Source organism: Delphinapterus leucas, chromosome 1 (genome assembly GCF_059928025.1).
Source record: "Delphinapterus leucas isolate spDelLeu-1000000601 "Yukka" chromosome 1, BTC_Dleu_Yukka2, whole genome shotgun sequence".
NCBI lineage: Eukaryota > Metazoa > Chordata > Mammalia > Artiodactyla > Monodontidae > Delphinapterus > Delphinapterus leucas.
In genome coordinates, this window is record NC_143129.1 from 22155138 (window position 1) to 22181355 (window position 26218).

Sequence of the window (26218 nt, forward strand, 5' to 3'; positions counted from 1 at the left end):
TTCTGTGATAATTTCCTTGTTTCTATTTTCTTTATTCTTTTTTTTTTTGCTGTATGCGGGCCTCTCTCTGTTGTGGCCTCTCCCGTTGTGGAGCACAGGCACTGGACACGCAGGCTCAGCGGCCATGGCTCACGGGCCCAGCCGCTCTGTGGCATGTGGGATCCTCCTGGACCAGGGCACGAACCCGTGTCCCCTGCATCAGCAGGCGGACTCTTAACCACTGCGCCACCAGGGAAGCCCTTTTCTTTGTTCTTTTATTGGCTGGATGATGGACCTCCAGAAGTTACGTGGGGAGTCTCTTATACTTTTCTGCCCCTTTCCTTATCCTGGGCCTTTATCCTCCCATTCTACTTTTGTGAGAGACTTCCTTCCTACCCTTCTACTGAAATTTTTATTTTAGCAATAATTTTTAACTTTCATGAAATATTTCTACTCTTTTGATCATTTCTTTTTTGTATCCTTCTGTTCTATTAATAAAATATCTCATATTTCTCTAAAATACTGGAGCAGAAAGGGTCTTGGCAGGAAGCAGAATCCACCTCAGGATTTATTCCTCAAATAAAGAGAGTTAAATGAAAGGGTAATTGCAGAGATGTGCACAGGGTTAAGGGCTCAGCAAGAGAGGTTTTGGCATCCAGAGACCAGCAACAGTGCGATGTTGCTATTTCTAGGGTAGAAGAGTTAAGGGGAAGGAATAACATTAATGGCTATAGTGAGAACCAAGGAGAAGTGAGAGCCCCTGACCCCTGGCTGTGACCTACACTTGTAGAGGCATTCAGTTATTGCCAGAGGTGTGTGGCATCAAAGAAGAGAGAGGAATGAGGAGGAAATACGCCCAACTTCTTCCTCCTGAATGCTAGTGCTCTGTTTTAGACCAAACCCAGCTGTAAAACAATTTGTAGGGCTTGATCCCAGTGCAAGTGTGTAGAATGGATTGGAGGTGTGGCAAATGAAAAATAATCAGCACTGATAATAATTCAAGTTCAGAGGATAACTTTCATTTAGTCTCTGTGATACCGATATCCTCCAGGGTGGTGTTTTTATTTTTTTTTTTTTCAATTGGTTATTATCACCTTCCCTTTTAAGTTGGAGCCTTTCCTCACGCAGCTGGTGATCTTCAGCTGTTTGTTTACACATGCACATGAGGAACTGAAATGCCAGTTTGGGTGTGTATGTACATAAGCAAGTTTTGTTGATTGGCAGGCTTCGATTCCTTTTAAAGTGATTGGACAAGGGAGCTGGCCCCTTTCACTGGGGGGATGCCCAAATGCCGGTATGTGGAAGTCTTTCTTATAGGCTATTTAGTTTCTCCAAAGAAGAAATTTCTGATACTCTGTTGAGGGAGAAGATGCTGTAGCTGCATTTGGGTGAATGGTGAAAAAAGGGAATTGTGCTTCACACCTACAAATTTCCACTCTGGGTCCTATTCCTTTTCTCTCAGTTCCTTCAGAGAACGCACCTTTGATCCCCTCACCTAAGTGATCAAAACCTGGATGCCGCCATTCTCTGCACGTATGTGTTAAAGAAACACACAAAAGTGTGCGGCCATTGTAGCTGTGTAGCCCAAGGTTAAATTGCTAAATTGTGGCAGAACTGAGATGGAATTCTAGATCTTATGACCTCATACATGGTGCTCTTTCCAGTATATTATACTCTTTTAATACTATCTTAATTCATTTCAAAATGAATGAAATGGTAGAAAGATCATAGGAAATAAAAGTTTCTCAGTTGGACTATGTTTGATGCATAGTGTTAAATTCTGGATATCACTATTTATGATGAATATTGACTCAAAAATCTGCATCCAACAGAAAATGACCAGGAATTTAAGGGACTTAGAAATCATGAAGAGTTGGAATTCTGAGACTGGAAAACAGCAGCCTAAATGAAGGCATGATGTCAGTCTTCAAATTTTAAAGAACTGTCACACACTACATTTATAAAAAGGGAAAAAATTAAGGCAAATGGGTAGATTTGCGTTCAACATGAAAAATATATTTCCAATAATTCAGTACTACTCAGTGATAGGCTGACTTGTGAGCTACAAAATATTCCAACAGAAGGATTCATCTGAAGTGTCAGGTAGACCTTTGTGTAGAAAGAATTTCTGCATTTGATGACAAGCTAGGAGATTCCCAATTCTCTTTAAATCAGAGATCATTTGCTTCATATGGTAATAAATATATTTAAAAGAAAACAAATCTTTATATTTATTTGCCGCAAAACTCAAAGCACTTTGAATTCCATAAAGGCGCTAGGAAAATTTAAAGAAGACTAATCTTATAAGGAATAAGGAATATTCCATATTCCTTATATATATTCCATAAGTATATGGTGTTAAAATATCATTTACCATGACCAAGACAGATATGATAATACATGTAAATATTTTATATATACACATTATAATTATGTATTTAAAAATCTAATCTAAAGTTAAAAGTGCTCTAAATTTAACTATTATGACATTAAAAAACAATTTGTAATACTAAAAGATATTTTTGAAATCCCTTGTATATACTCCTGATGCATAAAGGTGGTTTTGTATTCCCATAGTTAGAAAAGGTTATCTCAGAGTGGCAGCACCCCGACAAATCACTAGTATTGGAGGATGACTAATGTATTTATCATTAATATGACCATTATTACAATTTTAATATTATATTTAAGAGGCCTTGTATTCATCGACATGCTTACCAGAATGCCCAATGGGAGAAGTCAAAGTCTATTAACTGCATTTTCAGCTCTTTCTGATCTGGATAGGGCTGACGAAGCAACACATTTATGCAAACAACCTCCAGTCCTTCTAAGAGCCCTAGGCAGCTCTCCCATATTGGCATGAACTGGGCTGCATGCTTGGGTCTCCTTGGTTATTCTGGAATCCATGTACCCATGTGCTTAACTGAGCATATCAAACTCTGACTTTCTGTCCTTTGTCCTTTGCTATTATTTTTGTGTGAACAACTTCCAGTTCAACTATGAGAAATTCTCTTAGGTCTTAAAATTTACAGTTCCTCTCTCAGTATTTCCTGTTAAACTGTCAGTGTTTATTCCCAGTGACGATAGTCGCAATCCAGAACTAGCAGCCTGCTGTTTCAAAATATTTATTTCAATATTTGTGTTAAATGCTGTCTTCGTAACCTGCTAATTTGCATTTGTTTTCAAGGATAAAGCCAAAAAACAAAACCTTGAGTCATTTCTATAAATACGCATCTAGTTTTTAGGAAACTGAAGATTTGAGCATAGTCTCTCATCCTTATAATGGTTATCTGGGAGACTCCATATGGCCACCCTTATTGTCTTTAAGTAATCTTGCTCTGGCAGGAAATCGTGCAGAGTCAACAAATGCATCAGGCTGATGACACAATTGAAGACCATTGAGATTGCTTAACATTCTGCATCAGGGAAGCACAGCACTAGGTTTCTACTTCCTTGGAGTTGAAGACTTTTTAATACATAAAGCTTGCTAGGCAGCACATTTCCAATTGTGCTTTAATTAACAAAGAAATAGAAACATGAAGGAAATCAGCATGTCTTTTCAGACTGGTAGCGTGCGCAGCCCCGCAAAAGCAAAGCTGGAGCCACTAGAGTGAAAAAATCAGTCAGTAGTGTTGGTATTTGCCCCCCTTTTGCTGTCCCATATGGATTCTCCAGAACTTTCATCAACTTCATTTTTAAGTCAGAATTAATATTAAGTGGGAAAATACTAATGGAAACACTAAGAATCTGGAGTATATCTACTCCATCAATATTCAACACACGCTTGATAATAATAGCTTCCTCTTTAGACGCAGGTACAGCGTGGACAAAAATCATAACTGAGTAGTTGCTTACATGGTGCAAACATAAACAAAAGGAACACTTTATACAGATTTATCAAAGATTTCTGGCTGTTCGTATATCATATCTATGTGTTTTTAGTAAATAACAATAAGAGAAAGATCAGTATGTAGTAATCAGAAAACTAATAATTAATGAAAAAGCTAAAATTTTATATGGACAAATTTAGACATTGTAAGCAATGACCAGCTCAGTAGACTGCAATCACAGTAACTCATGTTTTCTAAGCACCTGTTGTACATGTGAGGTTTTATATGTTATCTATCACACAGATCCCCTTTGGGGATATATGTTATTGTATTTTAAACATGAAAAACTAAAATCAGGGTTTCAGTAACTTGGGTAAGTTCACACACCTAAGTAGTGGTGGGTCTGGAGATTTGAAATCAGTCTTCCTTTTTTTAAATCAAAATACACTGCCTCTTTGTACTTTTGAATTATTGCAAGTTGTATCAATTATATTTCAACTGTGACATATGGCATAAGGAGGCTCACTTAAAACCCATTCTGAATTTCTTGTAAATCGCCTTCTTTGCTGTTGGGCCTAGAAAACTAAACACTCACTTTATTAGACTTCCTTGCGGTGGAGGTACCACGTGACTTGGTCAGGGTCAATGAAGTAAAATATTAAAAGTAACCACTTAAAATGGGAATTTGACTATTGGAGGCCATTTGATGTCAGATTAGAAACCATTAGTATGTGGTGTAAGAGATTTTTTCAGATCCCATCTACTCTACCATGTGATACAGATCATTAGCAATCGAGTCTTTGACATTAATTGAAATAGTAGGTACATTTCAGAATATTGGTGTATGTGCCCCCTCTGTGCCTCTTTCAGCAAATTCCTATGAAAAAAATAGGTGAACTTGGACTAATAGTAGCCAACCTACAAGCAGAGATGGAAGGTAATACTGCTTTGCTAAGGGAAGTGCTCTCTGTGTACAGTCTGTATTTGATGAGAATTTTATAATTTGGAAACTTGTGGTATTGAAAAACCCAATTGCTTCTGTACCTCAAACTGAAGTGTTTATAAGCAGTGGCTATGAAGTTTAGGGCCTTAGCTGGAGACAAGCCCAGACCTTGGCAAGTATGTGAGCCCAAGACAAAGGTCAGATTGGGGATGTTATCTTGCCTGATAATGGCTAACTTAATTCAGACCAACCATCCTCATGATGACATCTAAGCATCAAAGAACTATCAACATGGTAAATAATTTACTGGCCAAAATATAGTAGAAGATGAGAACTCAGAGATGTAAGTCTGCACTCAAAGCTGCTCTTGCCTTAAAGGCATCTGCCTATTGGAAAGAACATCTACCTGACTGCAAAAGAACTGTGCTTTTGGCAGTCTTGCAGTATCAGGAGGAAACCAAATTCTAAGTCAGAGCCACCAAGAGTAGGAATTCTGCTTAACTTCCCCCTGTTCTTTCATCCAGAATCCCCAAAAGCTATAACCCTAAAAGAAGTAAGTAACAATGGAAATAAACTAGCAAGAATTTGAAGTCAAACTGCCATTTATCTGAGTGATTCAGGGAACCTCAAGTCTTGCACTTGAACTTAAGAGCTCCTAGACTAATAGTGTCCCAGGAACCTGACAGAAGCATATGAAGAGCCTCTCAGAGAGAAGATGCCATAATTCTAGGCCTAAAATTATTCTTACAAATCATTTTTCAAATGCAACATCATGCACAGTGAAAGTACCAGGGATTTAGGAAAGCAAGACACCATGAGTGAGAAGCAGCGAAACAAAACAAAAAAGGATAGTGGAAACAGAATCACAAAGCCTTAATATATCAGAATTACCAGGGCCAGACTATAAACCAGCCAAACTAAATGTTTAAAGAATAAAATCCAAGCTAGAAAAATTTGACAGTTTAGCGAACTGCCATCTTCCCACACAAATCTATTGTTTTGGCTGACTGGAAGCACTGTGTTGAAAGATTGAGTAGCAGAGCATAGAAGCTGGTATCTAAGACCGTATGTCCCTAGGCTTGAAAACTATGTCTAGATAAGATCCTTGATTGTGGTTACTTGCTCATGGAACCGACCAGAAGTGAAAAACCCAAACCCCTACTATACTGACAAGGGTATTTGTTGTGAAAGAAATCCCAGCCTGGCCAGCTGCAGCGTAGCTACCCTCAGGTAATCATAAGGCTCCTGAATTTGCACAGAAAGATCATCCCGTCCAAGGCACATCTCATACGTGGTCGTGGAAGATGACGGACCAGGAGTACTCTGTTTGTCTCCGCAAGAAACCACCTCGAACAGGAGCTGTGTAGCATATTTGATATTCGCTATGGACCAGCAACTGCTGTTTCTTTCCCATTTTTTTCCCTAATGGGGAGTTTCTATTGTGTTTATTTCCTTCCTCCTCCACCACTGAGTGCTGGCTGTGTTGTAAGTAGATAATTTTAATATGAAGACTTATTAACTAATAAAAGATGAGTAACTTTAACAGAGGTAATATAGCACTCTAAAGAATACGGAAATAGTAAATATCGAGAGAAGTGACCACCTCTAGGCCTAAAGAAGAGTACTGAAAGGAGGAAAGGTTTTGTTTTTTGTCTTTTTGTGTGTCTGCACCACGTGGCTTGTGGGATCTTAATTCCCTGACCAGGGATCGAACCTTCACCCCCTGCAGTGGAAGCACAGAGTCTGAACCACTGGACTGTCAGGGAAGTCCCCGAAGGAAAGTTTTTGGAAGAGCCTCTCCGCACCCATTAACGATGAGACTCAGACCTCATTGGCGGGGATGTGGCAGCACCCTACTGGATTGTGGAGTTTTCTGAGATGTCACGGACCAGAGCCGTTTTGCAGCCAGGGTGCCAGCCGAGATGAGCAGGAAACTGCCCACCGGGGTGCTGGTGGACAGGGACAGATAGCTTACCTGTTGGGGTGACAGCAAAGCTCACTAGAGGTTGGCAACCACTGGATCCCCTGCATATAGCTGACAGCCATGCCGTGGAGACAATGAAGCAGGCGTATTGGAACCAGGAAGAGAAACTCCTGCCTTTGCTCTTCCTTGAAATAGCCCTCCAGTACCCTCTATTTTCAGACTAATGCTGTGCTAGCCAGCAAAGGGAAAATGTTTATGGGTCCAGAGCCAATTTTACAAAACAAGCAAAGAATTGTAGACTTCAAGCTGAGAGGCAAAAAATCGATAACTGACAAATGTTGACTTTGCAATGAGGTGGCCTGTGGAAAATTCCATAGATTGATCACTCCAACATTTTGCACTCCAACATTGGCAACTTAACTTCTGTTATTGTTTAGGCTTTTCTAAACTTCTTTCAGCTAAGAGTGGAAAGATGACTTAGTTCTGGGTGATGAGATATGCTAGTTCTCCTTCCATTTTTTTCCCCTTTACCCTGGAATGTGCACAAAATGACTGAGGCTGCAACACCCATCTTACCAGTGATAGGAAAAGGCTACGATGATCACACATCAACATCGTTAGATGTATATATATTTATATCTAGCTTTAAAATGTGTATATTATAAAAGAACGCTCTTGGTGATAGTCACTGAGTCTATGTAAGAGTATAAGTGTTACTAAAAAGACATTTGTATCTAGATTAGCAAAATTCATTTATATAAACGAATATGCTTTGAATTGTGAGTTTACCCACTGTTTATTTTACATGGAATCACACTCAGATGTATCATGATATATAACAACTTTTTATTCCTGTAACTTTAATATTCTCTATGAGTTCTTTGACTCCATTCCATCCTTCCAGCATTTGGATGGCAGAGGGCAAGAAACTAATAAATATTAGTCCAATTTGGCCCGATAGAGTAATTTAAAGAATCTTTTAATATGTCAGTTTTTCATAATTCCTTGAGTTCCCCCTTGTCTTCTCCAACGTGTTTTATGGATGTACAAGGAGCTTGCGTTACCTTGTGGCCCTAGGGGTTAAGAGGGACCCCTGACTTATATTTAGGTAAAAAAAGTGGCTGGTGTCTGCAGCTCTGTGGTTATCAGTCTTGTCACTAGGAGTTCTGCTGGCATCTGCAGCTAAAACCCACCATTTGATGTAACCAGTTGCAGCTTGATTTAGGTCTGGTGGTTTTGCTTAGCTGACCAGACCCTGCATCATCTCTTTCTGTCTCTGTCAGTCTCTCTGAGATCTTCCATATGCTTCAAATGATGCCTTGGCCAAGGCTAGCTACCCTGCAGACTCTGATTCAAGGTCGTCTGTATTTTTGCCCTTGTGGTCCTCGTGACTTGACCCCTAGCTCTCAGCGTAGATCTTGCTTGTCCCTAAAATGATATACATGAACTTCCTGGTCCTGGTATACAATATAGGAGCCAAGGAAGACTTACCGGTGCTAAGCAAACCCTTCCTACCTGACCACACTATTTGAACCTCTTTGCTGGCCTGGAGCCATCCCATATTGTCTTGGGCTGCCTTGCACAGGTGGGATCCTCCCAGGATCTCAAACAGGAGGTAGGAAAACAATACTTGTTTTTTGGCATCCCTCTCAATCTACCAAACCTTCCTCTCTGCCTCCAAGACTTTGGCCTGGAGTTCAGTGGTCAGGGCATAGGTCACTACATTCTGAACTCTCTCCTACAGGCCCTTCTTCCTTCCACAGTCCCCTGGGGTTGGAAGGGACAGACTTGCCACTCTCCCTTCTTCCAGCCTTCCCCGCAGCTCATTTTTTCCTCATTCTAAGGTAGGACCTGCTCTCCCGGAGGGCTGGGTTATCCTCTAATCAGATCAAACATCCCTCCTCATGAAGGAAACAAGAGAGGGGGAAGTATTCTGTCACTACAAGTAACATCTATGTCAATAGGTATAAATTTGTGTCAAAATGTCCAATGCCTATTGTGTGTGTGTATGTATATGCTATTTATACCATAATTTCTTTAGGAAAATCTTTTCTTTATTGATGGACATTTACTAGAACATTCCTCTGCTTACTTCTTTTTGCATTTGTACTGTTATCTTTTTTCTGCATAGTTCTATAAGGCTTTTACATAAAAGTTTAAACATATTTTATAGTTCGATGCATATTAGCTAATTCTCCATTAAAAAAGTCAATTTATACTTCTACCAACAATGCATAGGAGTTTCTGTTTCCTTTTGCCAATACTGGATTTTGACTTTTATCACTGCCAATTTAATAAAGTGAACAATTCCATCTAAATTTTATCTAATTTTATTTTTAGGAATTTGAATATCTTATATTGGCCATTTGTATTCTTTAGTGACTTGCCTAGTTCAATTTGCCTATTTCATTTTATTATAATTATTATTCACATGGATTTGTAAAAAAATCCTTGTGTATGCTAGGGATACAAACCCTTTGGCATCAGTGATGCAATTATCTGCCCTTGTTTGCTCTTGTCTTTCCAACATATTTATGGAGATTTTGACATATGCTGACCTTTCAATTTTTTCTGGTTATATTTTTCAGTAACTTCTTTTTTGATTTCTTCTTTGCATGACTTTAAAAGTAGTCGTCCATATTTCTTTTGATATTTTAGGGTTTCTTTTGTAACTTTTAATATTGAAACCATCTGGAATCTATTTGATATAAGCAGTAAATTTGAAATCCAGCTTAAGATTTTTTAAAATGGCTAACAAGTTATTCCAATAGCATTTATTCAATAATTCACTTATCTCTCCCTGTTAAGTGCCATCTTACCACATATTAAGAGTCTTCACATGTACTTGGGCCTGTTTCTTGACTATTGATGCCATCTGATTTCTCTCTTTCTTTGTAATCGTGTATAGTATTTATTGCCTGGCTTAAGTAGCTATAAATTACTTTTATTTTTCAGCTGTGGCTCTTTTTGCTTAATTTTTATCCAACTAAATATTAAGTCATTTTGGCATGTTTCAAAAAATAGCAAATTGGGATTTTAAATGGGTTTAAATTAAATTTGTAAATAGTATAGGGAAAAATGATATTTTGATAATTTGAGTTTTCCTGCCAAACAATGAGGCATATATCTTCATTTGTGTGGATTTTTTAAAAATGTCCATTAATAAAATTTTGTTATACAGGGTCTACCTATTTCTTGCTAATTTTATTTCTAAGAATTTCATATTTTTCTATTATATTTGCTAATGGTATATTTTCTTTCATTTTCTAACTATTTCTTTTTTTACATATAGGAAAGCAATATCTTTTGGCAGAGTAATTTTATACCTTACTAAAATTTCTAATTGGGTCTCAAATTCTTGTACTTCTTTTTAGTACTTAAGCTAGATATTGGTGGTTTGTTTTCTCGTTCATTCATTCAGCTATCTAACCAGGGGTAGAGAGTGAGCTGGGGCCATGGGCAGCTGTGCTCTTGCCGCTGTCCTCCCAAGTCTGATGACCTCCTGTCACTGTGGAAATTGATTTCATGAAGCACGATCAGTGTGAAGCTCCACAGCTTATGGGCTGTCTTTTCTTTCTCCAGTTCACTTTATTCAGCGGCTCTCAGGCTACTTTTCCCTGTTCTCCTCCAGCCCAGGTTTGCCATCAAGTCTCAACTCAGTCAGCAGTTCTGATCAATGAAAAGAGGAATTGCTTGGCCTCAAATTCTCTCCCTCAGTTCTGCATCCCAGTCAGCCCCTGTCTTTATCTGTCTTGGTGAGGGTACTTACTAGGTTCTTCAACCTTGTTCACATATTGATATTTCCCACATACTACACTGACTTTGTGATTGAGGAAGATACCCTGAACTTGTACTTTAAATTTACTTGAATATGACAGATATTCTCCATTTATTCAATTCCTAGTAATTCTCTTGAGTTTATGATGGGGGTTGTGACTGTTCCTTGTTTTTTTTCATATATTTTTGTTTATGTTTGTTCACTTGGCTGATTTAAGAAAGGCAAAAAAGCGTACATTTACTGTTTTCCTACAAAGCCACACATACTTATTTTAACAAGCACTCAATATTAGCTTTTATTGTTATGCTTTCTTTGAGTGTCATTCCTTTACTTTTTTCCATCTTACTCTTTCTTCAAGGTGTGGAGACTAAATTGTTTTGCATGTATAGATGCATTTATAAAACCTTTGTTTTTATTATTCGTATATATGGTTCTTTCTTAATTAAAGCAGTCTTATTTTAACCCTTGATACTAGTATTCTCGCATTAAGATACGAAAGTTTTATCTTTGTAATAATGACCATTTTTCTATTTCCTGTTGCAGTTCTTGACATAGAGTGTTCATTAAAAAAATATCTGTATGAATGCATATATATTTCAAAGATGGGGTCATATATTCTTCCTCAGTACATAAAAATTTGTTAACTTATATATTATAAATCTGGAGGAGCCACATTAGACTTTCAATAGTGGCAAAGTCTGATTCTCTTAAAATATGTAATGCTTCTTTTATATATTGTTTCATGTTTTACAATAAATATATAATTAAGCAAACATTTACAATAATATACTGATATTATCTGAAATGCCAGTTCACACATTTTACATTCTCAGAGGCTGTATGATGCAGATGAAAGAGCAAGTGTAGAGTCTTAACAGACCTCAGCATGAACCTCCCACTGAAAACACTAGGGATTAATCTTTCAATCAAATAGAGCTGTTGCCACTCAAGCACATTATAAATTGCTAACATATATTGAGCACTTATGGTATACCAAGTGCTGTGCTAAACCCTTGATTCTCATTATCTCCTTCCATTTTCACAACAAACCTGTGAGGTAGATGTTATCACCTATTGTACACTTCAGCTAGAAATATTTTAGTTTTACTTCATTATGTCTAGGACTTCCCTCTAAGTATTATTTTTCTTAATTAGGATTCTTAATTAGGATGGACATATCTGTATAGATGTTTGCTAAAGAATGGTTACCTTAAAGTAAGGGTAAGCATAGAATATAGACACTGAACTATCTCATAATTAATTATTTGGTAAAATTAAATAAAACCCATTCAGAGCAAAGCAATATTAAGAGTAATTTCCATACTGTATTACTTTTCTTTAATAAAACCCATCGATTTCCTCTTTGAAACATATTTTATTTTAAAGCTAGTCAATAGAACTATTTATTTTTATTAAACAAGTTATTTTCGGTTAACAGAAAGAGTGGTAGATCTTCCGTTGTTGATACATGAAAGAGATTTGACCCATAAAAAGTGGCTGTTTCCTAGATTCATTTGCTGGGTAAACTGTCGGGTAGCCTCCATAAATGGGCTGTCGTGTTATTTCATTTATTTTTATTATTTGAACTCAAATTAACTCTACAGTTTCACAGTTTATCTCTCATGAATCTGAGCAGTTAAGTAGGACAGAAGAAAAGGTACAGTTCCTTTCGGCTCTAACATATCATTGGCTGTCAGGTACGCCTTGTTATACTGTCCATCCTCATTTAACTATCCCACAAGATCTCTTAATGAAGTTAAGCCCCAAGTTCACTCCAATAATTCTGTGGCAAGAGTTTGTGCAATGTAACAATTCATCACTTGTCAAGAAGGCACTTTTAGTTTATACATTTAATAAGGGCATCCTCTAGCTTGGTTAATTAGAAGTGAACAGTTTGCATATTTACTAAATGCAGAGTGTCATTGCCACCACGGCCTATTGCCTACATGAATTATTTCTCTATCTGCAATAAACAGCTGGGTAATTATTACTGCCATAATCAGATAAATTCCCTCTGTAAGGCTTTTCTTACATGGCAATTCTTTGAACTCATCCAAAGCTGAACAAAATTTATGAACTCCAGCAGCGAGGCTACTTTTTCATACTAGGATATCCCTGTTCCCTGTTTCAAGGACATAAGTGGAGCAGCATAGATATTGTGAAAATAAGGAGAATAAATATGATTACCTAAAGATAATGTTTCAATAAACCACATTTTAAAAATATAATGTTCCGATCTCAGCCAACTAAATGATAGCAGTTTGGCTTTATCGAATTGTATCTAGGTGACGGGCTCTTTTCGTAAGGGCTAGCCTAAGACATAAAGAAAATAACATTTTCGTTTTCAAGGATCAAATTAGTCTGTAGTGTTAACTGTCCGCATGACTTTCTTTCTGTAGAATCACTTTATATATGAAGAGACAATAATTATAGCAATTAATTTAGTAGAATTTAGATAAAACATACTAGAGTGTCTAACTTAAAGTACAGCATGTAATCTTTCTTTTAAAAACAGTCTATTGTTTATCCATCATTAGTAATTAATGACATAATCCATATAATCACTTTAAAACATGGAATGATATCAACTATTTGATCACAGCCTTTTTACGTTATTTTTATTTTTACCAAGAATGCACTACCTTTAACAATTTGCTATTTCAAAACATTTTTAAAGCCAAGTATATAAAAAGGAAAAAATCCCTTCATTCCTGAGATAGAATTAATAGAAGGAAAAAGCTTATTACATCGAGTATAATTTTGTTATATATGTATCTGTATATATATTTAATTTTTTTCAAATTTAACTCTTTATACAATGAATTTCAAGAAGTTTACAAAAGACATTTATGAGTAAAAGAAACAAGGATCATGGTAAAGGAAAATACAGAATGATAACTCTGATGGTGTGATTGATCAGGGGATGTGATTAGTTAAGAATGTCCCATTGTCAAAATGGAGAAAACATTACTGCACATACAAGAAACAGCTTTTCTAGAAATTTCTGGAAATTTCACATATGAATCCTCAATAGGAGACACAGTAATGTAGTGAACAATGACTTCTGTAACTTTTTTTTTTTTTTAAACAGAAAAAAGCTCTCTGAATTTCAAGTCTCTCTTTTTTGTGGTGATATTTGGGGGGAAAAAAGAGCCAGAACGTAGCAATAAACTGTTACTCATTTGAAAGCAAGGGACTAAAATATGTTGGTTTGTGGACTTAGCCTCGTGGTTGTCCAACTTGGAGGAATGGATGGATTAGAAGTTCTTATCTCTCACTTATCCTAGCTGATCCTCTGATAGGAAGTGGATGGAAGGGAGTTGTTTTTTGTGGTTTTTTTCCCTATTTAATTCTGTGTTAAGGATTGGTAATGCTGTTTTTAATATTGCTCACTGAGAGTAAATTTATGTAGTGGAAATCAGATTTGGGTACCTGATATCTCAATAATACACATTTACAGTCGCACTTGAAGCTACGTTTTAAGTTACTGTGAAAGTGTATTGAGAAAATGTAACCATTGCTAAAAGATTATTTAAAGTACCATCCAACTGGCTGTTTGCCCTTCGCCTTATTTGACCTCTTTGACGCACATGACAGTGTTGATTACTTTCTTCTCTACTCTCTCTTGTAACCTAGATTCTCTGAAGGCACTCTCTCCTGGCTTCCTTTCCACTTTTCTGCTTGTTTCCTCTCCATTTCTTTCGTGTACTCGCCTTTATTTGCCTGATCTTGAATATTAGTATTCTCTCTTTGATGCACTTGCCTTTTCATTCTTTATCCTCTGGACAGTCTCCTCCACTTGAGTGACTTCTGTTACCACTTACGTTTTGATGATTTATAAATCTGAATATTCTCCAGCCAAGAATGTTCTGATTATTATAAACATTTATTCAAATGCCTGCTAACACTGCCACTTGGACATCCACAGACACCTCAAATTAAGCATCTTTATACGTGAAATAATAATTTTTTCCCCAAATCTCTTCTTCTTATGGTGAATTGGACCATTTTTCATTTCAGTGCCCAAGCCAGAAACATGGGATTCACACTAAAGATGCTTTTCTCCATTCTGTTGATGACCAAGCTCTATCACTTCTTTTCCTAGCCCTCTGTTCTCATTCCTCATCAAGCTGTCCTTCCTTCTGCTGCCTGAATGACTCTAAAATACAGATCCGATTAATGTAATCTGTTGTATTTCCTTCCTTTTAAGGTTTCCCTTGTAAAAGGTGACTTAGAGGTCCTAGAAATATGTAAACTATAAACACGAGGATTATATTTGAGAGCATCTTCTTGGCATAAGAATTAAGCAAACCCAAAGTAATGCATTATATTCTTAAATAGTTATAATACTTAAAAGCTTGGATCGTTGAGAAAAAATTGTTAACAGGTATCTTAGTTAAAATATTATTGTAGAATGGGAATTCCTAAAGAGAGAGAGAGAGAGAGTGTGTGTGTGTGTGTGTGTGTGTGTGTGTGTGTGTGTGTGTGTTTATAGAGAGAGATACCATTAACAGATGTGTGTATATATATATAAAATAGAAATTTTGTGATGAAGAGGAAAGGTATGCAGTGGTGTCATACTACAAAAGCAGTGAATTAAAAAGCATCACTTTTTAAAAAATACTTTTTTCGTTCCCCCTTTGTAATGCCTTTAAGCTTTTTCCATCTTGTTTCCCTTCTAATCTGTCTATTTCCTCTCTCAGGAGTGACATTGAAGAGAACTGAGAGAAAATCACCCCAGTTTCTCTCTCTCTCTGTTCTTTCTACTACTATTTTGTAGTCTTTTCTTATCCTGGCTAAGAATACATAGGATACGATTCTGTTTAGCATTCATATGAAAGAGATATCTAAGATCAATTATAAAATAATTGGTCCATAAATAGTTTTCCCAAACTCATTTATTGAAGTTACATGTGATAGACTGCTCTAAAATAGTTGCCATCATCCTATGGTAGGTCAGTGCTTTATGATAGCATCAGGATTAGTTTAGAGAGGTCCCTGATCTGTGTTGAGTGGATTGCATGAAAAAGCAACCACAATTATTTTTGCTTTAAAGTGAAGTTAACACATTTTAAATAAGAGACGATGTGTGATTTTGGAGTAAACGCAAAGTAAATAAGATCTTACAATTCTTTTCATTTGAAATGGGAACTTTAGCTACTCAACTCTGAACTCTACCCAAAACAAAACTTCAGTAGCTTGATCCTCATTCTCCACAGCCGAATGAGTTACTGTGAAGATACACTCTCAAGGGAGAGAGAATGTGATGTGCCTTGATCTACCTTTTTGCAAGAAAGCCCCCATGCTGTGTCTCAAAGTCACCGTCTGTAAAGTCATTTCATTTCACAAAGAAGAACAGGAACCTTGTTAATGATACCTGCCCCTTACCAACCTCAAGGGGATGTTGTGAGGATGAACTAATGTCTGTGAAGCATTTGGAGCCCCTGAAAATGATGCACGGAGTCAATATATTTTATTATTATGCCTATTATTGTACTTAGCTCAGTGTTACTCTCAATTATTGGACATCATATATATTACATAAAATTTTACTTTCTGTTATAGAAGTTGTCCAGAGTAGTAAAAAGAAAATAATTTTACAGTGATACATGTGCATATGTTTAGAAAGAATGCTATGCAAAAAATTCTTTTCAACTGAGTCTATTCAGAAGAGCCAGAAGAAGAAAAAAATTGATTTTCATGAATGATCTTTCAATGGGGTCTTATTGCTTTTTAAAACCATGAAAAGTACGCAAGTGAAATAATGGAGCAACTGGATGCTCCCTTTTTACGATCAGAGTGAAGTCATGGTACTGTAATTTTATGACATTGACCATTATCTTCTTTTTTCACTTTTTTCATTCTCAAAATATCTAGTCTATAGCGGACAAATTTGCTAGCATTACCCTTCGAGAGACTACTCACCCTTGGTCCGGAAGCCTTTCTTCTGCTCTAAAGTGCATTGCCCCCAACTTGCTGTTGATAGATCAAGTCTACCAAAGAAAGCTGGAGTTTTTTGTGAATCATCCATCCTCGTTTCATTACCACTCCCCTCCATCCCAGCTTGCTCGCTTTAGTGAAAGCCTGTTCATTGTTCTGTTCCCACCTCCATTGCCTTTTCTGACCCCTCTAATCAGAGTGGAGCCCTCTGAACTTAAGCACTGTTTATGTGTTTCTTCATAGACTTATTCTGTCTATAAGCTAGTTAATTATCAGCTATTTTATTTGCAAGCTACTTGAAGGCAGGGACTGGACTTTACACAACTTTATTTCTTTTAATATTTTAAACATACTTATGACTGCCCGAGTGAATAAATAAATGTGTGTTAATTTTCTTCATGATATTAACTGGAAAAGTAGCTTAGACATTTGGAAGGGAAATTGATCTATACTACAAACAAAGGATTTTCAAGAGTTACTGAAAAGTGTTTTATGAGAGCCCTTTTCTAAATGTTTTCAAAATGTGAAAGTCTTAACTCCAGATTTCAGAGTAAGGTGTGATGTTCAGGAACAGCCTGAGTGCTTGAGTATCAAGGGCTATGTACTACCGAGTGCTTACTTTAAAACCGTATTTTCCCTTTCGAAAGCGCTGCCCTAATGAAATTTACAACACCTGTCCAACAATTCCAGGGCCTAGGTAACCAGGTAGATAAAATTAGTGGTTTAAATGATTTGACTGACGTAACATGAAGCTTTTGTTTCAAATACAAATATTTTGAGTATCTTAATGACTTCCAGATCTTCTGTTCTAAGGTTTTATCAGTCTCAAAATATTTTTGGATGTCACGTATCACCTCCAAGCATGTAATTGCTTTATTTGTGGTTAGTAATTTTAATTATATTTTAGACTTAGCCTTCCCTTTTTCCTTTTATTATCTTCTTATTTGGTTACATTATTATGGACAGATTGAGAGTAGACAATCGTTAGAGATACAACGTTTCTAGCAGTTCCTCAATGAGGCTAATGCTGCTGTTCAGGGACCACACTCTGAGAACCACTGTCCTTGGCAAAGAGCCAGAGTCTGGGTTCTACGTCCCCTTCCCAAGGGGGGCTTTCTCAATGTGGCTTCTTCCCTCTTCTAATCAAACCACCAGAAGTGATGAAATGCACTACTAGTCGGCTGAGAAATAGTTAAAAAGGAGGCTCGCACCTAGTTTATACCAGATATTAGGCCAAATATTTTGAGAGGGGCACACCTTAACCCTGACCTTCAGGACCTTAGCACATAGTAGGAGGAGTGCTGAAGTGGTGCATGTTTACAGGTATCATTTGTTATAGAAAGTAGGAGTAAAGGATTGTTAGAGTAGGAACAGCTAGAGAGTAATTCTTTTTAAAGGAATCTAGAAGCCCTTTGAGAGGAAAGGGTAGAGATTTCTGGTCTTTATTGTTGTTACTGGCATTCTGCTGCACTAGAAGATAAAAATTATACACAAGTTTTTTAGTACTATATTTTGAAATGAATAAGAAAATCAAACAAAATGGCAAAATATATAGCTCGCTTCTGAATGGCATAGGCGGCCATCTTAATAATTTTTATTATGGTAAATAAAGTATTAGGTGAGTCTGCTGAACGAATACTGAGCTGTGAATAATTTAGTCAGTAATATATAGAAGAGAATAATTCCCAAATTGTAATTATGAATTTGGATGTTTTTTATCTTATAAGTATTATTTGTTTCTGAAAATAGTTTTGAGTGGAGTGCTCTATTTTCTTCAAGAAATAGTTTTTGAAGGTACATTATTTTTCTTCTTTGGCTCAGACCTTGGACAAAAATCAAGAAACCATTTAAAAGGACGAGTCATTGTGATGAGAGAAAGAAACTGTGCAATGCAAGGAAACATGGATTATTGCATGATAGCAAGTAATCATTAGCTTTCATCTGGGCTCAGAACTGAGCAGAATCATGTACTTGTCTTTGTAGTCACTTCTCTCAGGTTCCTGTCATCATTCATATACGCAGACTTCCATATGTATATGGAGACAATAGAGTGAATTCTTTATGACAGTAATCATATCCAATGTAATGGTCCTTCTGTCCAGGACTATCTTTGTAAAATCTATTTATTTATTCATTTAAATAAACATGGATAAAACAGACATAGTCTTTATAGAATTTGCAATCTAGTGGGTGAGACATACATTAAATAAGCAAATACAGCCATGGAGACATAATTATAAATGTTAAGTTCTACAGAGGAAAAAACAGAATTATGGTATGATGAGCGAGAATGACAGTGGGAGAAAACTTAGCTTGCTGTGAAGGGAGTTCAAGGCAGAAAATACAGTGTAAGTGAAGGTCCTGAGGTAAACCGTTTCTAGGAAAGGAAATAGGGTCATTGGGTAAATTGTTTGCTAGGAAATAAATAAAGCCATGCTGACCAAAGCACAGTAGTCACAGGAGGAGTGGTATGAAGTGAGATGGAGAGATAAACAGGGCTGATCCTGAAAGGCCTGTGGGTTTTTATTGTTTGTTAGTTGGGTTGTGCTAATTGGCTTTTAAGGATCTTGTCAGTTTCTGTCTCTTTTTATACATTATGATGTTCATTAGCATTCTTTATATACTCAAAAGTAGCAAGTGGAAAACGTGTTAAGAAGAGATGACATGTGTGGCTGCAAATGCAAAAGTTTGTCCATTCCAAGGTCACGTGTAGATCCCCAGTTATAATGTTATGATCTGATGATGAAGAAGAGTAGCGATAGTTCATTTAAACTTTTCCAAAACAAAGCAGCTCTTCCCTTTTGAGGACTTTGGGAAAATAATATGGATACTACAATATTCAAAGTTACAGAAAAAAAAGGTCTATCGATATCTAAATAAAATATTAGATTGGGCAAAATGTATGGTATGAGTATAGTATCATGCTTAAAGGCATGGATTTTGGTGTCAGACCTAGATTCAAATTCTAACTCTGCCACTTTCTAGTTTGAGAGTTTGGGCAGAGATCTCACCTCTGTGAAATGGGTGTGGGTAATATCTGCATCACAGGACTGTGAAAGGATTAAATGAGGTATTGGAGATGTCTTAGCCAGGAAGCTCTTGGAAACAAAACGTAAGTCAAGGATTAAACTGCCAATCCTTTATTTGGGTGGTTCTAGCTCAGGACAACGAGGGTGAGGGAGAAGGGGGAGTGAAGTGTCAGAGATGGAAACAGACTCTGAGACAGTGATTTGGTTCGTGAGTATTATTGGGGAGCATTTGGGGAATAACGTCTCTAAGGGAGTGGAAAAGGAAAGCAGACGGAGGTGATGAGCCGCATCGGAAGTCTCAGCCAATCTCAGGAAGCTCTGGGCTTTGGATGGGCCCTGAGAGTAGTGCTAGATTGGCACAGAGGCTCTGGGCCTGTGTATCCCTTCAACCACCAGTCATTGGATGCCGAATGGGGGAGAAGGTGACAAAACCTGGGGTGGGGCAGCTTTTTTTCTCCAGTGGGATGTAGCTTGAGCTGTCAGCCACCAACAGTCAGGGCAGCTGTATTGGGTGCTTTGGCCCTACAGGGAGGATGTGATAGGATGACCTCCTGCAGCCCTGGACCACTGCTTCACATCACATTCCAGAGTGACTCAACCTAGTGGATCAGGTGTGCATTCTTTTGTTAGCCACATAGGTTTTCTCCCAATCTGCAAGGAGACCTCTCAAAGCAGTATGTGAAAGACAGTAAAAAAGGGAAATTCATTTGCATGAATCTCTTCTGTCTTCTATTTCCCACTGGTCAAGGTTTACCCCATGCTTCCGGCCTCTTAGAAGCCAGATTCCTTGCTCTGCCTTGTGCAGTCATCCATAAAGTGCACACTAGTGTGGAGAGAGAAAGGAGAAGATCATTGACGGGATTTAAGAAAGCATAAAAGATTCCTATTCAGTTATGTAGATAAAGCATGTAACCTAGTACGCAGCTCACAGGAAACATTCTCTAATGTAGCACCTTACCATGTGCCAACCACTACTCTGAGCACTTTACATAGACTAATCTGTTCGATCCTCACAATAGCTTGATGAAAAAGATACAAATACTGATAATATATTTGCATTTTACAGATGAGGATATTGAGGCTCAAAGATTAAACAGCTAGTAAGTAGCCCAGCAGAGATTTTATAACCAGGTGTAATTTCAGAGTCTATGTTGTTTAACTGCTCCACTATATTGCCTCCAAGTGGCTATTCTTATTTTTATTATTGTTATCACGATTAGAATATGTTAATATTTTATTATCATTATAGATAGCATTAGCAAAATATATTCAAATATGTAAAGCTTTACATAGTTTCAGTAATTTTTGCCTTTATTTTAAAACTAATATCACAAAATGTTTTGTATATATAAAAACTGGTACAGAAAGTCTGGGGACGTATCCTGGTTTCTTTAACTATATAATAGGAAACAGGATCATAAGATAAAAGAAAATAATCATGGTTCCTTCAATAAAAGTAGCTTCTGCATAGTATTTCTTGTATCAGGATGACTATAGCCAGGTCTGTGGTTAGAGAATCTGCAGATCTAGGGATTCTAATTCCATTTCTGCCATTAACTGATTTGTTATTCAGAATGGGTCATTTCATCTCTTTATGTGTTTTCATATTTGTAAAATAGGGTAATTAGTTATACCTATCCCATATATTTCACAGGATTTTTTTTGAAGATAGAAATAAGTCAATACACCTGAAATTAAAAAAAAATATTCATAACCTGAAACTATTTGGAGAAATTTTTAATTGTTTAAAAAGCATTTTAAAAATTGCTGGATTAAAATATAGGTAAATTTTATATTTTTGCAGGGAACCCTAGTTACAATGGTTTCCAGCTTTTAATCTTTAATGGGATCATAATTTTTTACTACATCCTTTACATTGAGCCATATCTTCATCTAGATTGCTATAACAAAAACCTGTATACCAAGGATAAATAATTTATTCAGCTCTTCCTACTTGGTTATTTAACAAAGAATATTTAACATAAATATAATTGTGGTGTTCAATATAACTGTATACTCTCAAGTAGGGCAATAAATCAGCTAGGAACTTTAGATTGATTTTTTTTCAATAATTGTATGAATTGACTAAATTAATTATTTTTGTGGTTTGAGATTACCCCAGATTAGTTTTTCTAGGGTTTTGTCAAATTTCTTGGATTTATTTGTAGGGCTTCCCAGTTCCTTCTAGACTGACTCTGTGTTTTCTTTATGTACTGGAAACTGACATTCTTTTACACCTCTCTCAGTTTTAACTCTCCTTGTCAAGCTCCCCAAGTACACATTGTTTTAATTTTATGTTTCCATATCCTGAAGATGGACGGTTTTTACTGCTTCAAGTAATTTCCACCCTCATTTTGTATCCAAGTCCTAGTTAACTTCTTTGTACCTTGCCTGTTCATGTATGTGTTCAATTTTATTGGGCCTTTTTTCTTTCTTATGTAAGATCTCTTCATATTCATTAAATTATTTATAGAACACAAACTTCTTTGTAGATGTGTTTTTTAATTTTTGTGATTACTCGGAAAATTCCTGTCCTTATCTCTGGAGTAATATAAAATTGGATACATGCATATCTGAGTAATTATCCTTATAGCGGCAGTTCATTGGTTATTTTAAATTATCTTAAAGACTTATAAGAGGAATTAGAGAAGAGATATTTATTTTTTGCATAATATCAAAAGTAAAGGTGAAAATTAATGACGTATTTACTTCCTTATGTAACATATGATTGTTACTTTTCCTGGTAAAAATTCTCATTTGTTCATATGTAACTGCCTTGAAATTTGTACCTAAGGACAAAGAAAGGTCACCAATCCCTGTAACTCCTGGTTCTTTGTCAAAAATGGACACAGTTAATGAGGTTTGTTTGGTACAGAACAAATTCTCAGACACAGATAGAGATCCTTTCAATGGAAACAAATTTGTTTGGCTTTACCAGGTTACTTAGTGATTAATAATAGCCTTGAGATGCAGGTCAGAAAGGTCATTGTACCAGCCTGCCAGCACAATCTAAATGTGCAGCCAGCCCAGCTCTGTGGGTGCAGAAGCCCCCAAAATACTATGCATAAAGTAAAACAGGCTATTTTCTGACTCCTTTTTTCATATTAATAAGCAATTTTCAAGAGAAGGGTGGCAAAATGAGGGCCATGCCACTCCAAGTAATTCATTTATTTTGCAATTTAATCTTATGTTGGAAAAAATAGCTCTGCTGCAATAGCAGAGCATGGTGATTTTTAAACGTCAGAGTGTTTCATAAGTAACCTTGTATGAAGTATTGTATTAGTAGCCTTTAACAGAAAATTGCGACAAAAATATTTCCAGTCATTGAAGTAGAAATGAGAATCTTTTTTTTTTTTTTTTTTTTTTTAATTTTTGGAATTCTCCCCTCTACTTTCCCCTGCTATCTTTGAGGTATGTGCCCAGATGCTTTACTTAAAATTTTACGTATAGAACTAGACACTAAGTTACATATCTGTTTTTTAAAAGCATAAAGTACAATTTCAAAACATTTTAGCATGAGTGGTTAAACTTGTTCTATGAAAATAAAGGATTTATTCTTCCATAATTTGATAATATTCTATTTAGCAGGTATTTGTCACAAAGTATATTTTAAGAGGTGATTTTTTTGTTTAAATTTTTTAAATACGTATACATAAGTGATGAAAATTTTATTATTTTAATGGAATTTATTATACTTAGAAAGTTGTGAACTTATGCACCCAATTTGGCTTTTATTCTAATTATTGATATGATTGAACAAAGTGTCAACCTTTCAAGTACAGGATAATATATGTAATCTTGTTGATATTATTTCAACTGTTTAACTGAAGTAAACTTAGAATAAATTAAGTATATGTGTAAAAACCCATCACACTTTTTAAATTAGCCTGTTAGTGTGTAAAGTAAACAATGAGAACTTGGTAAATACCAAATTTAAAGGAAATCAATAGCCCAGATGTTTTCTTAGGATATTTAACTAAGTCCAAAATAGCCAAAGAAAATGATAGCATAGTAATTAGCTTACTTTGCATTTGATACAGTTCCTCAGCTATTGAACTGATTATAATATGTAGATACTTGATTTTCAAAATTTCACCACTGAAAAATCACTTAAATGCTTTTTAAAGATTGCAAAGATTCCCCTAGAATGTGCCAGTAAGCTCGATTCCACCACTGATTTTGATGGATGTGGACAATGGTTACCCCTCAAAAACTTACTTGATTCTCATCAGTGAAAGAATTAAAAGGTTAGCAGATTTTTCGTATCATGAATAACCGCAAACTGACCCCTGCAGGAAGGCTCTGGAGGAGTTTGCAGAGATTAAAGAAAGGGAAGAGAAGAAGGCCGACCTGGAAAGGGAGGAGAAGAAAAGAGATTACCAAGCCCGAAAGATGCATTACCTCCTCAGCACAAAGCAGGTTGGTCTACCTGTCCCTGACAGCTCGCGGAAGCCACTTGGGCACCCAGCCTGACAGAGATAAACTAGCAGGCTGAATGGGACATGACTTGTTGAAAAGATATCACAAAGACACTACTTCGAGTTCAATTCCGTGCTGCTGTGTAGGTGCACGCAGGCACCCCGGCTGGTCTGACAGCAGCTTCATAGAGGCAGCCGGGAGAGGCTGGCAGAAAGGTCCAAGTCAGCACTGCGATCCACCACGAAGGGCATAACCTTCCTTTCCAAATCCAGCCTGAGTGGCTTATTGTTTTGTTGTGAATTGATCAAGAACTAAGAAGTTATTAAGCTGAGGTCACTTTCATATTTTCTCTGTTAATTGAGCGAATGTTGAGATTAAAACCATTCTTGCATCCTTTCTATTCTATTAATCTAATAAATTCCGAGGCAAGTTTTCATGTATAGCTTTTAAACATACTGCTTGAGCAGTTGCATCTTCGTATAGAAATATAAGTGTGGGATTTGGAATACTTAGAAATTTCTTTTCTGATACGTGGGAAGATTTTACTGCTTCAGATCTCATCATGGTTGCTAAGAAAAAAACAAACTTGCATGTCGAATATTCTGCTCACAAAGAAATACGATTAAAAAAAAGCATGAATTTGGGGGATGAGATGTGTTTTGTTACTTGAGCTTGAGGCTGGAAACTAGCAATTTCTTGGTTTTTATTCTTTCTCCTAGACTTCAAGTCCAGTCTTAGAGTTCTAGCTGAGTCGCATATGCAGATGTCTTCCGACAGGGAGGGGCAAGTGAAGTCCCAGTGGGAGAGGGTGAGAGCTGAGACTGAATGTCTTCCTTAGAGGCATCCAAAGTTGAAACCATATTAAGTAGTGGGCTGGCCATGTAAGTTTGGAAAACAGGCCTCCTGTACCTCTAGCTTCTATTTGGTAGTTGAAATGACAATAATGATGATTATCGTAATATTTACTTGGATTTGGGTAGCTGAATGGTCTTTATTTAACAGGCAGGGAAACTGAAACTCAGATAATTATGTGACTGGTCATAGGCACAAAACTACTAGTAATAGCTCTGGTATTCAAACTGAGGTCTTTCAACTCTAAATATGCTTAGGTAATAATTTAAAGAGAGCTTTAAAAATAAAAGGTAAAAGTATTTTCACTTTTTATTATAAAATCCATAACAATGTAAATGTTTTAGTCCTTTGATTAGTGGGCTACATTTTAAAGATATAGAATTACAGATCAAGGATTCTTTTTAGCAAAACATTTTTTTCAAACTTTAGTTACTAGTAATTTCAATTTTGATGAAACTAAGGGGGGCTATAAATATATGCTGTAATTCTTTAAACCTAGTAATAATTCTTGGGGACAGTGTTTTCTATGATAACTTTGAACTCTCTTTATACTTTGAAACTTAACCTGAGTTCTAATCGCGTGGTTTATACTTACGGTTGGTACTGTGATAGAGCAAGCAACCCTAAAAGTGGTGAAATCAGATTTAACTGAAACATCTGTTAATTCTGTTTCATCCAGAGTTATTTAGTTATTGGGTGTATAGTGGAATAATTTAGAAAGACCATAAAAACTTGGATGTTTCACTAATAAAAATAATAGCACATATCCACGGAGTGCTTACCATGTGTCAGGGAGTATGATAGATATTTTATATGCATTATTTTTTAAAGTATTTTGATTTCATTTCAGTTTTGCATTTAAGTGCCTGGTTTAACAAATTATTTCGCAAACCTGACCATGTGACTTGGCTCATGGACCTTAACGAATATTCAAGCAATATTACCGTTATGTTTTAGGTATGTTTGTATTAACAATGCAAGCTGTCAGTGCAGTATCTCATTTTTCTCCTGTTTATCCCATGTTGGCTGCTAGTAATATCAGTGTATATAAATTTTAGTTTAGTGGTCACTTGTCCCCAGAACTTCCTGGCATCCAATAAAATGTTTCTTTTTTGAGGCGCTATGGTACAGTAGAAAGAGTGTGAACATTTACATCAGTCAGAGCTAAGTTGGCATGCAAGCTCTCTCACTTAGGGTAAGGTATTAGGAGATTACCTAGAATTGTCTGAGCCTCTGTTTCACTCTGCACCTTGAGAGAACATTGTGAGGACTAAATGTAATGTATTTAAAATATTGCCAGGCCCTTAGAGAACATTCAGTAAATGATAACAATCATATTATTAGAATTTAACCTGTCAAGGATAAACTAAGATTCTACACTTTCGTGTTCTTCAATTTGTCTTAGCTGTTGGACGCATTCATTTTCTCATTTCCTTTCTTTGCTTTTCTTTAGTTATTAAAGAAAATTAGTTAGAAATCTTCATAATGGTGTTGCCTACCCTACATTTCACACCTGGCTTCACA

At 36.4% G+C, this 26218-nt stretch overlaps 1 protein-coding gene across 1 annotated transcript in view; it reads left to right on the plus strand.

Moving 5' to 3' along the window:
* The window catches only part of SPATA17 (spermatogenesis associated 17), a 190196-nt gene that overhangs the window by 58298 nt on the left and 105680 nt on the right, over positions 1-26218 (plus strand). Inside the window, exons 6-8 of the mRNA XM_089906876.1 lie at positions 1832-1851; positions 17256-17269; positions 23711-23842. Coding sequence (XP_089763002.1) covers positions 1832-1851; positions 17256-17269; positions 23711-23842 — 166 coding nt within the window. The remainder of the gene's footprint in view (positions 1-1831; positions 1852-17255; positions 17270-23710; positions 23843-26218) is intronic.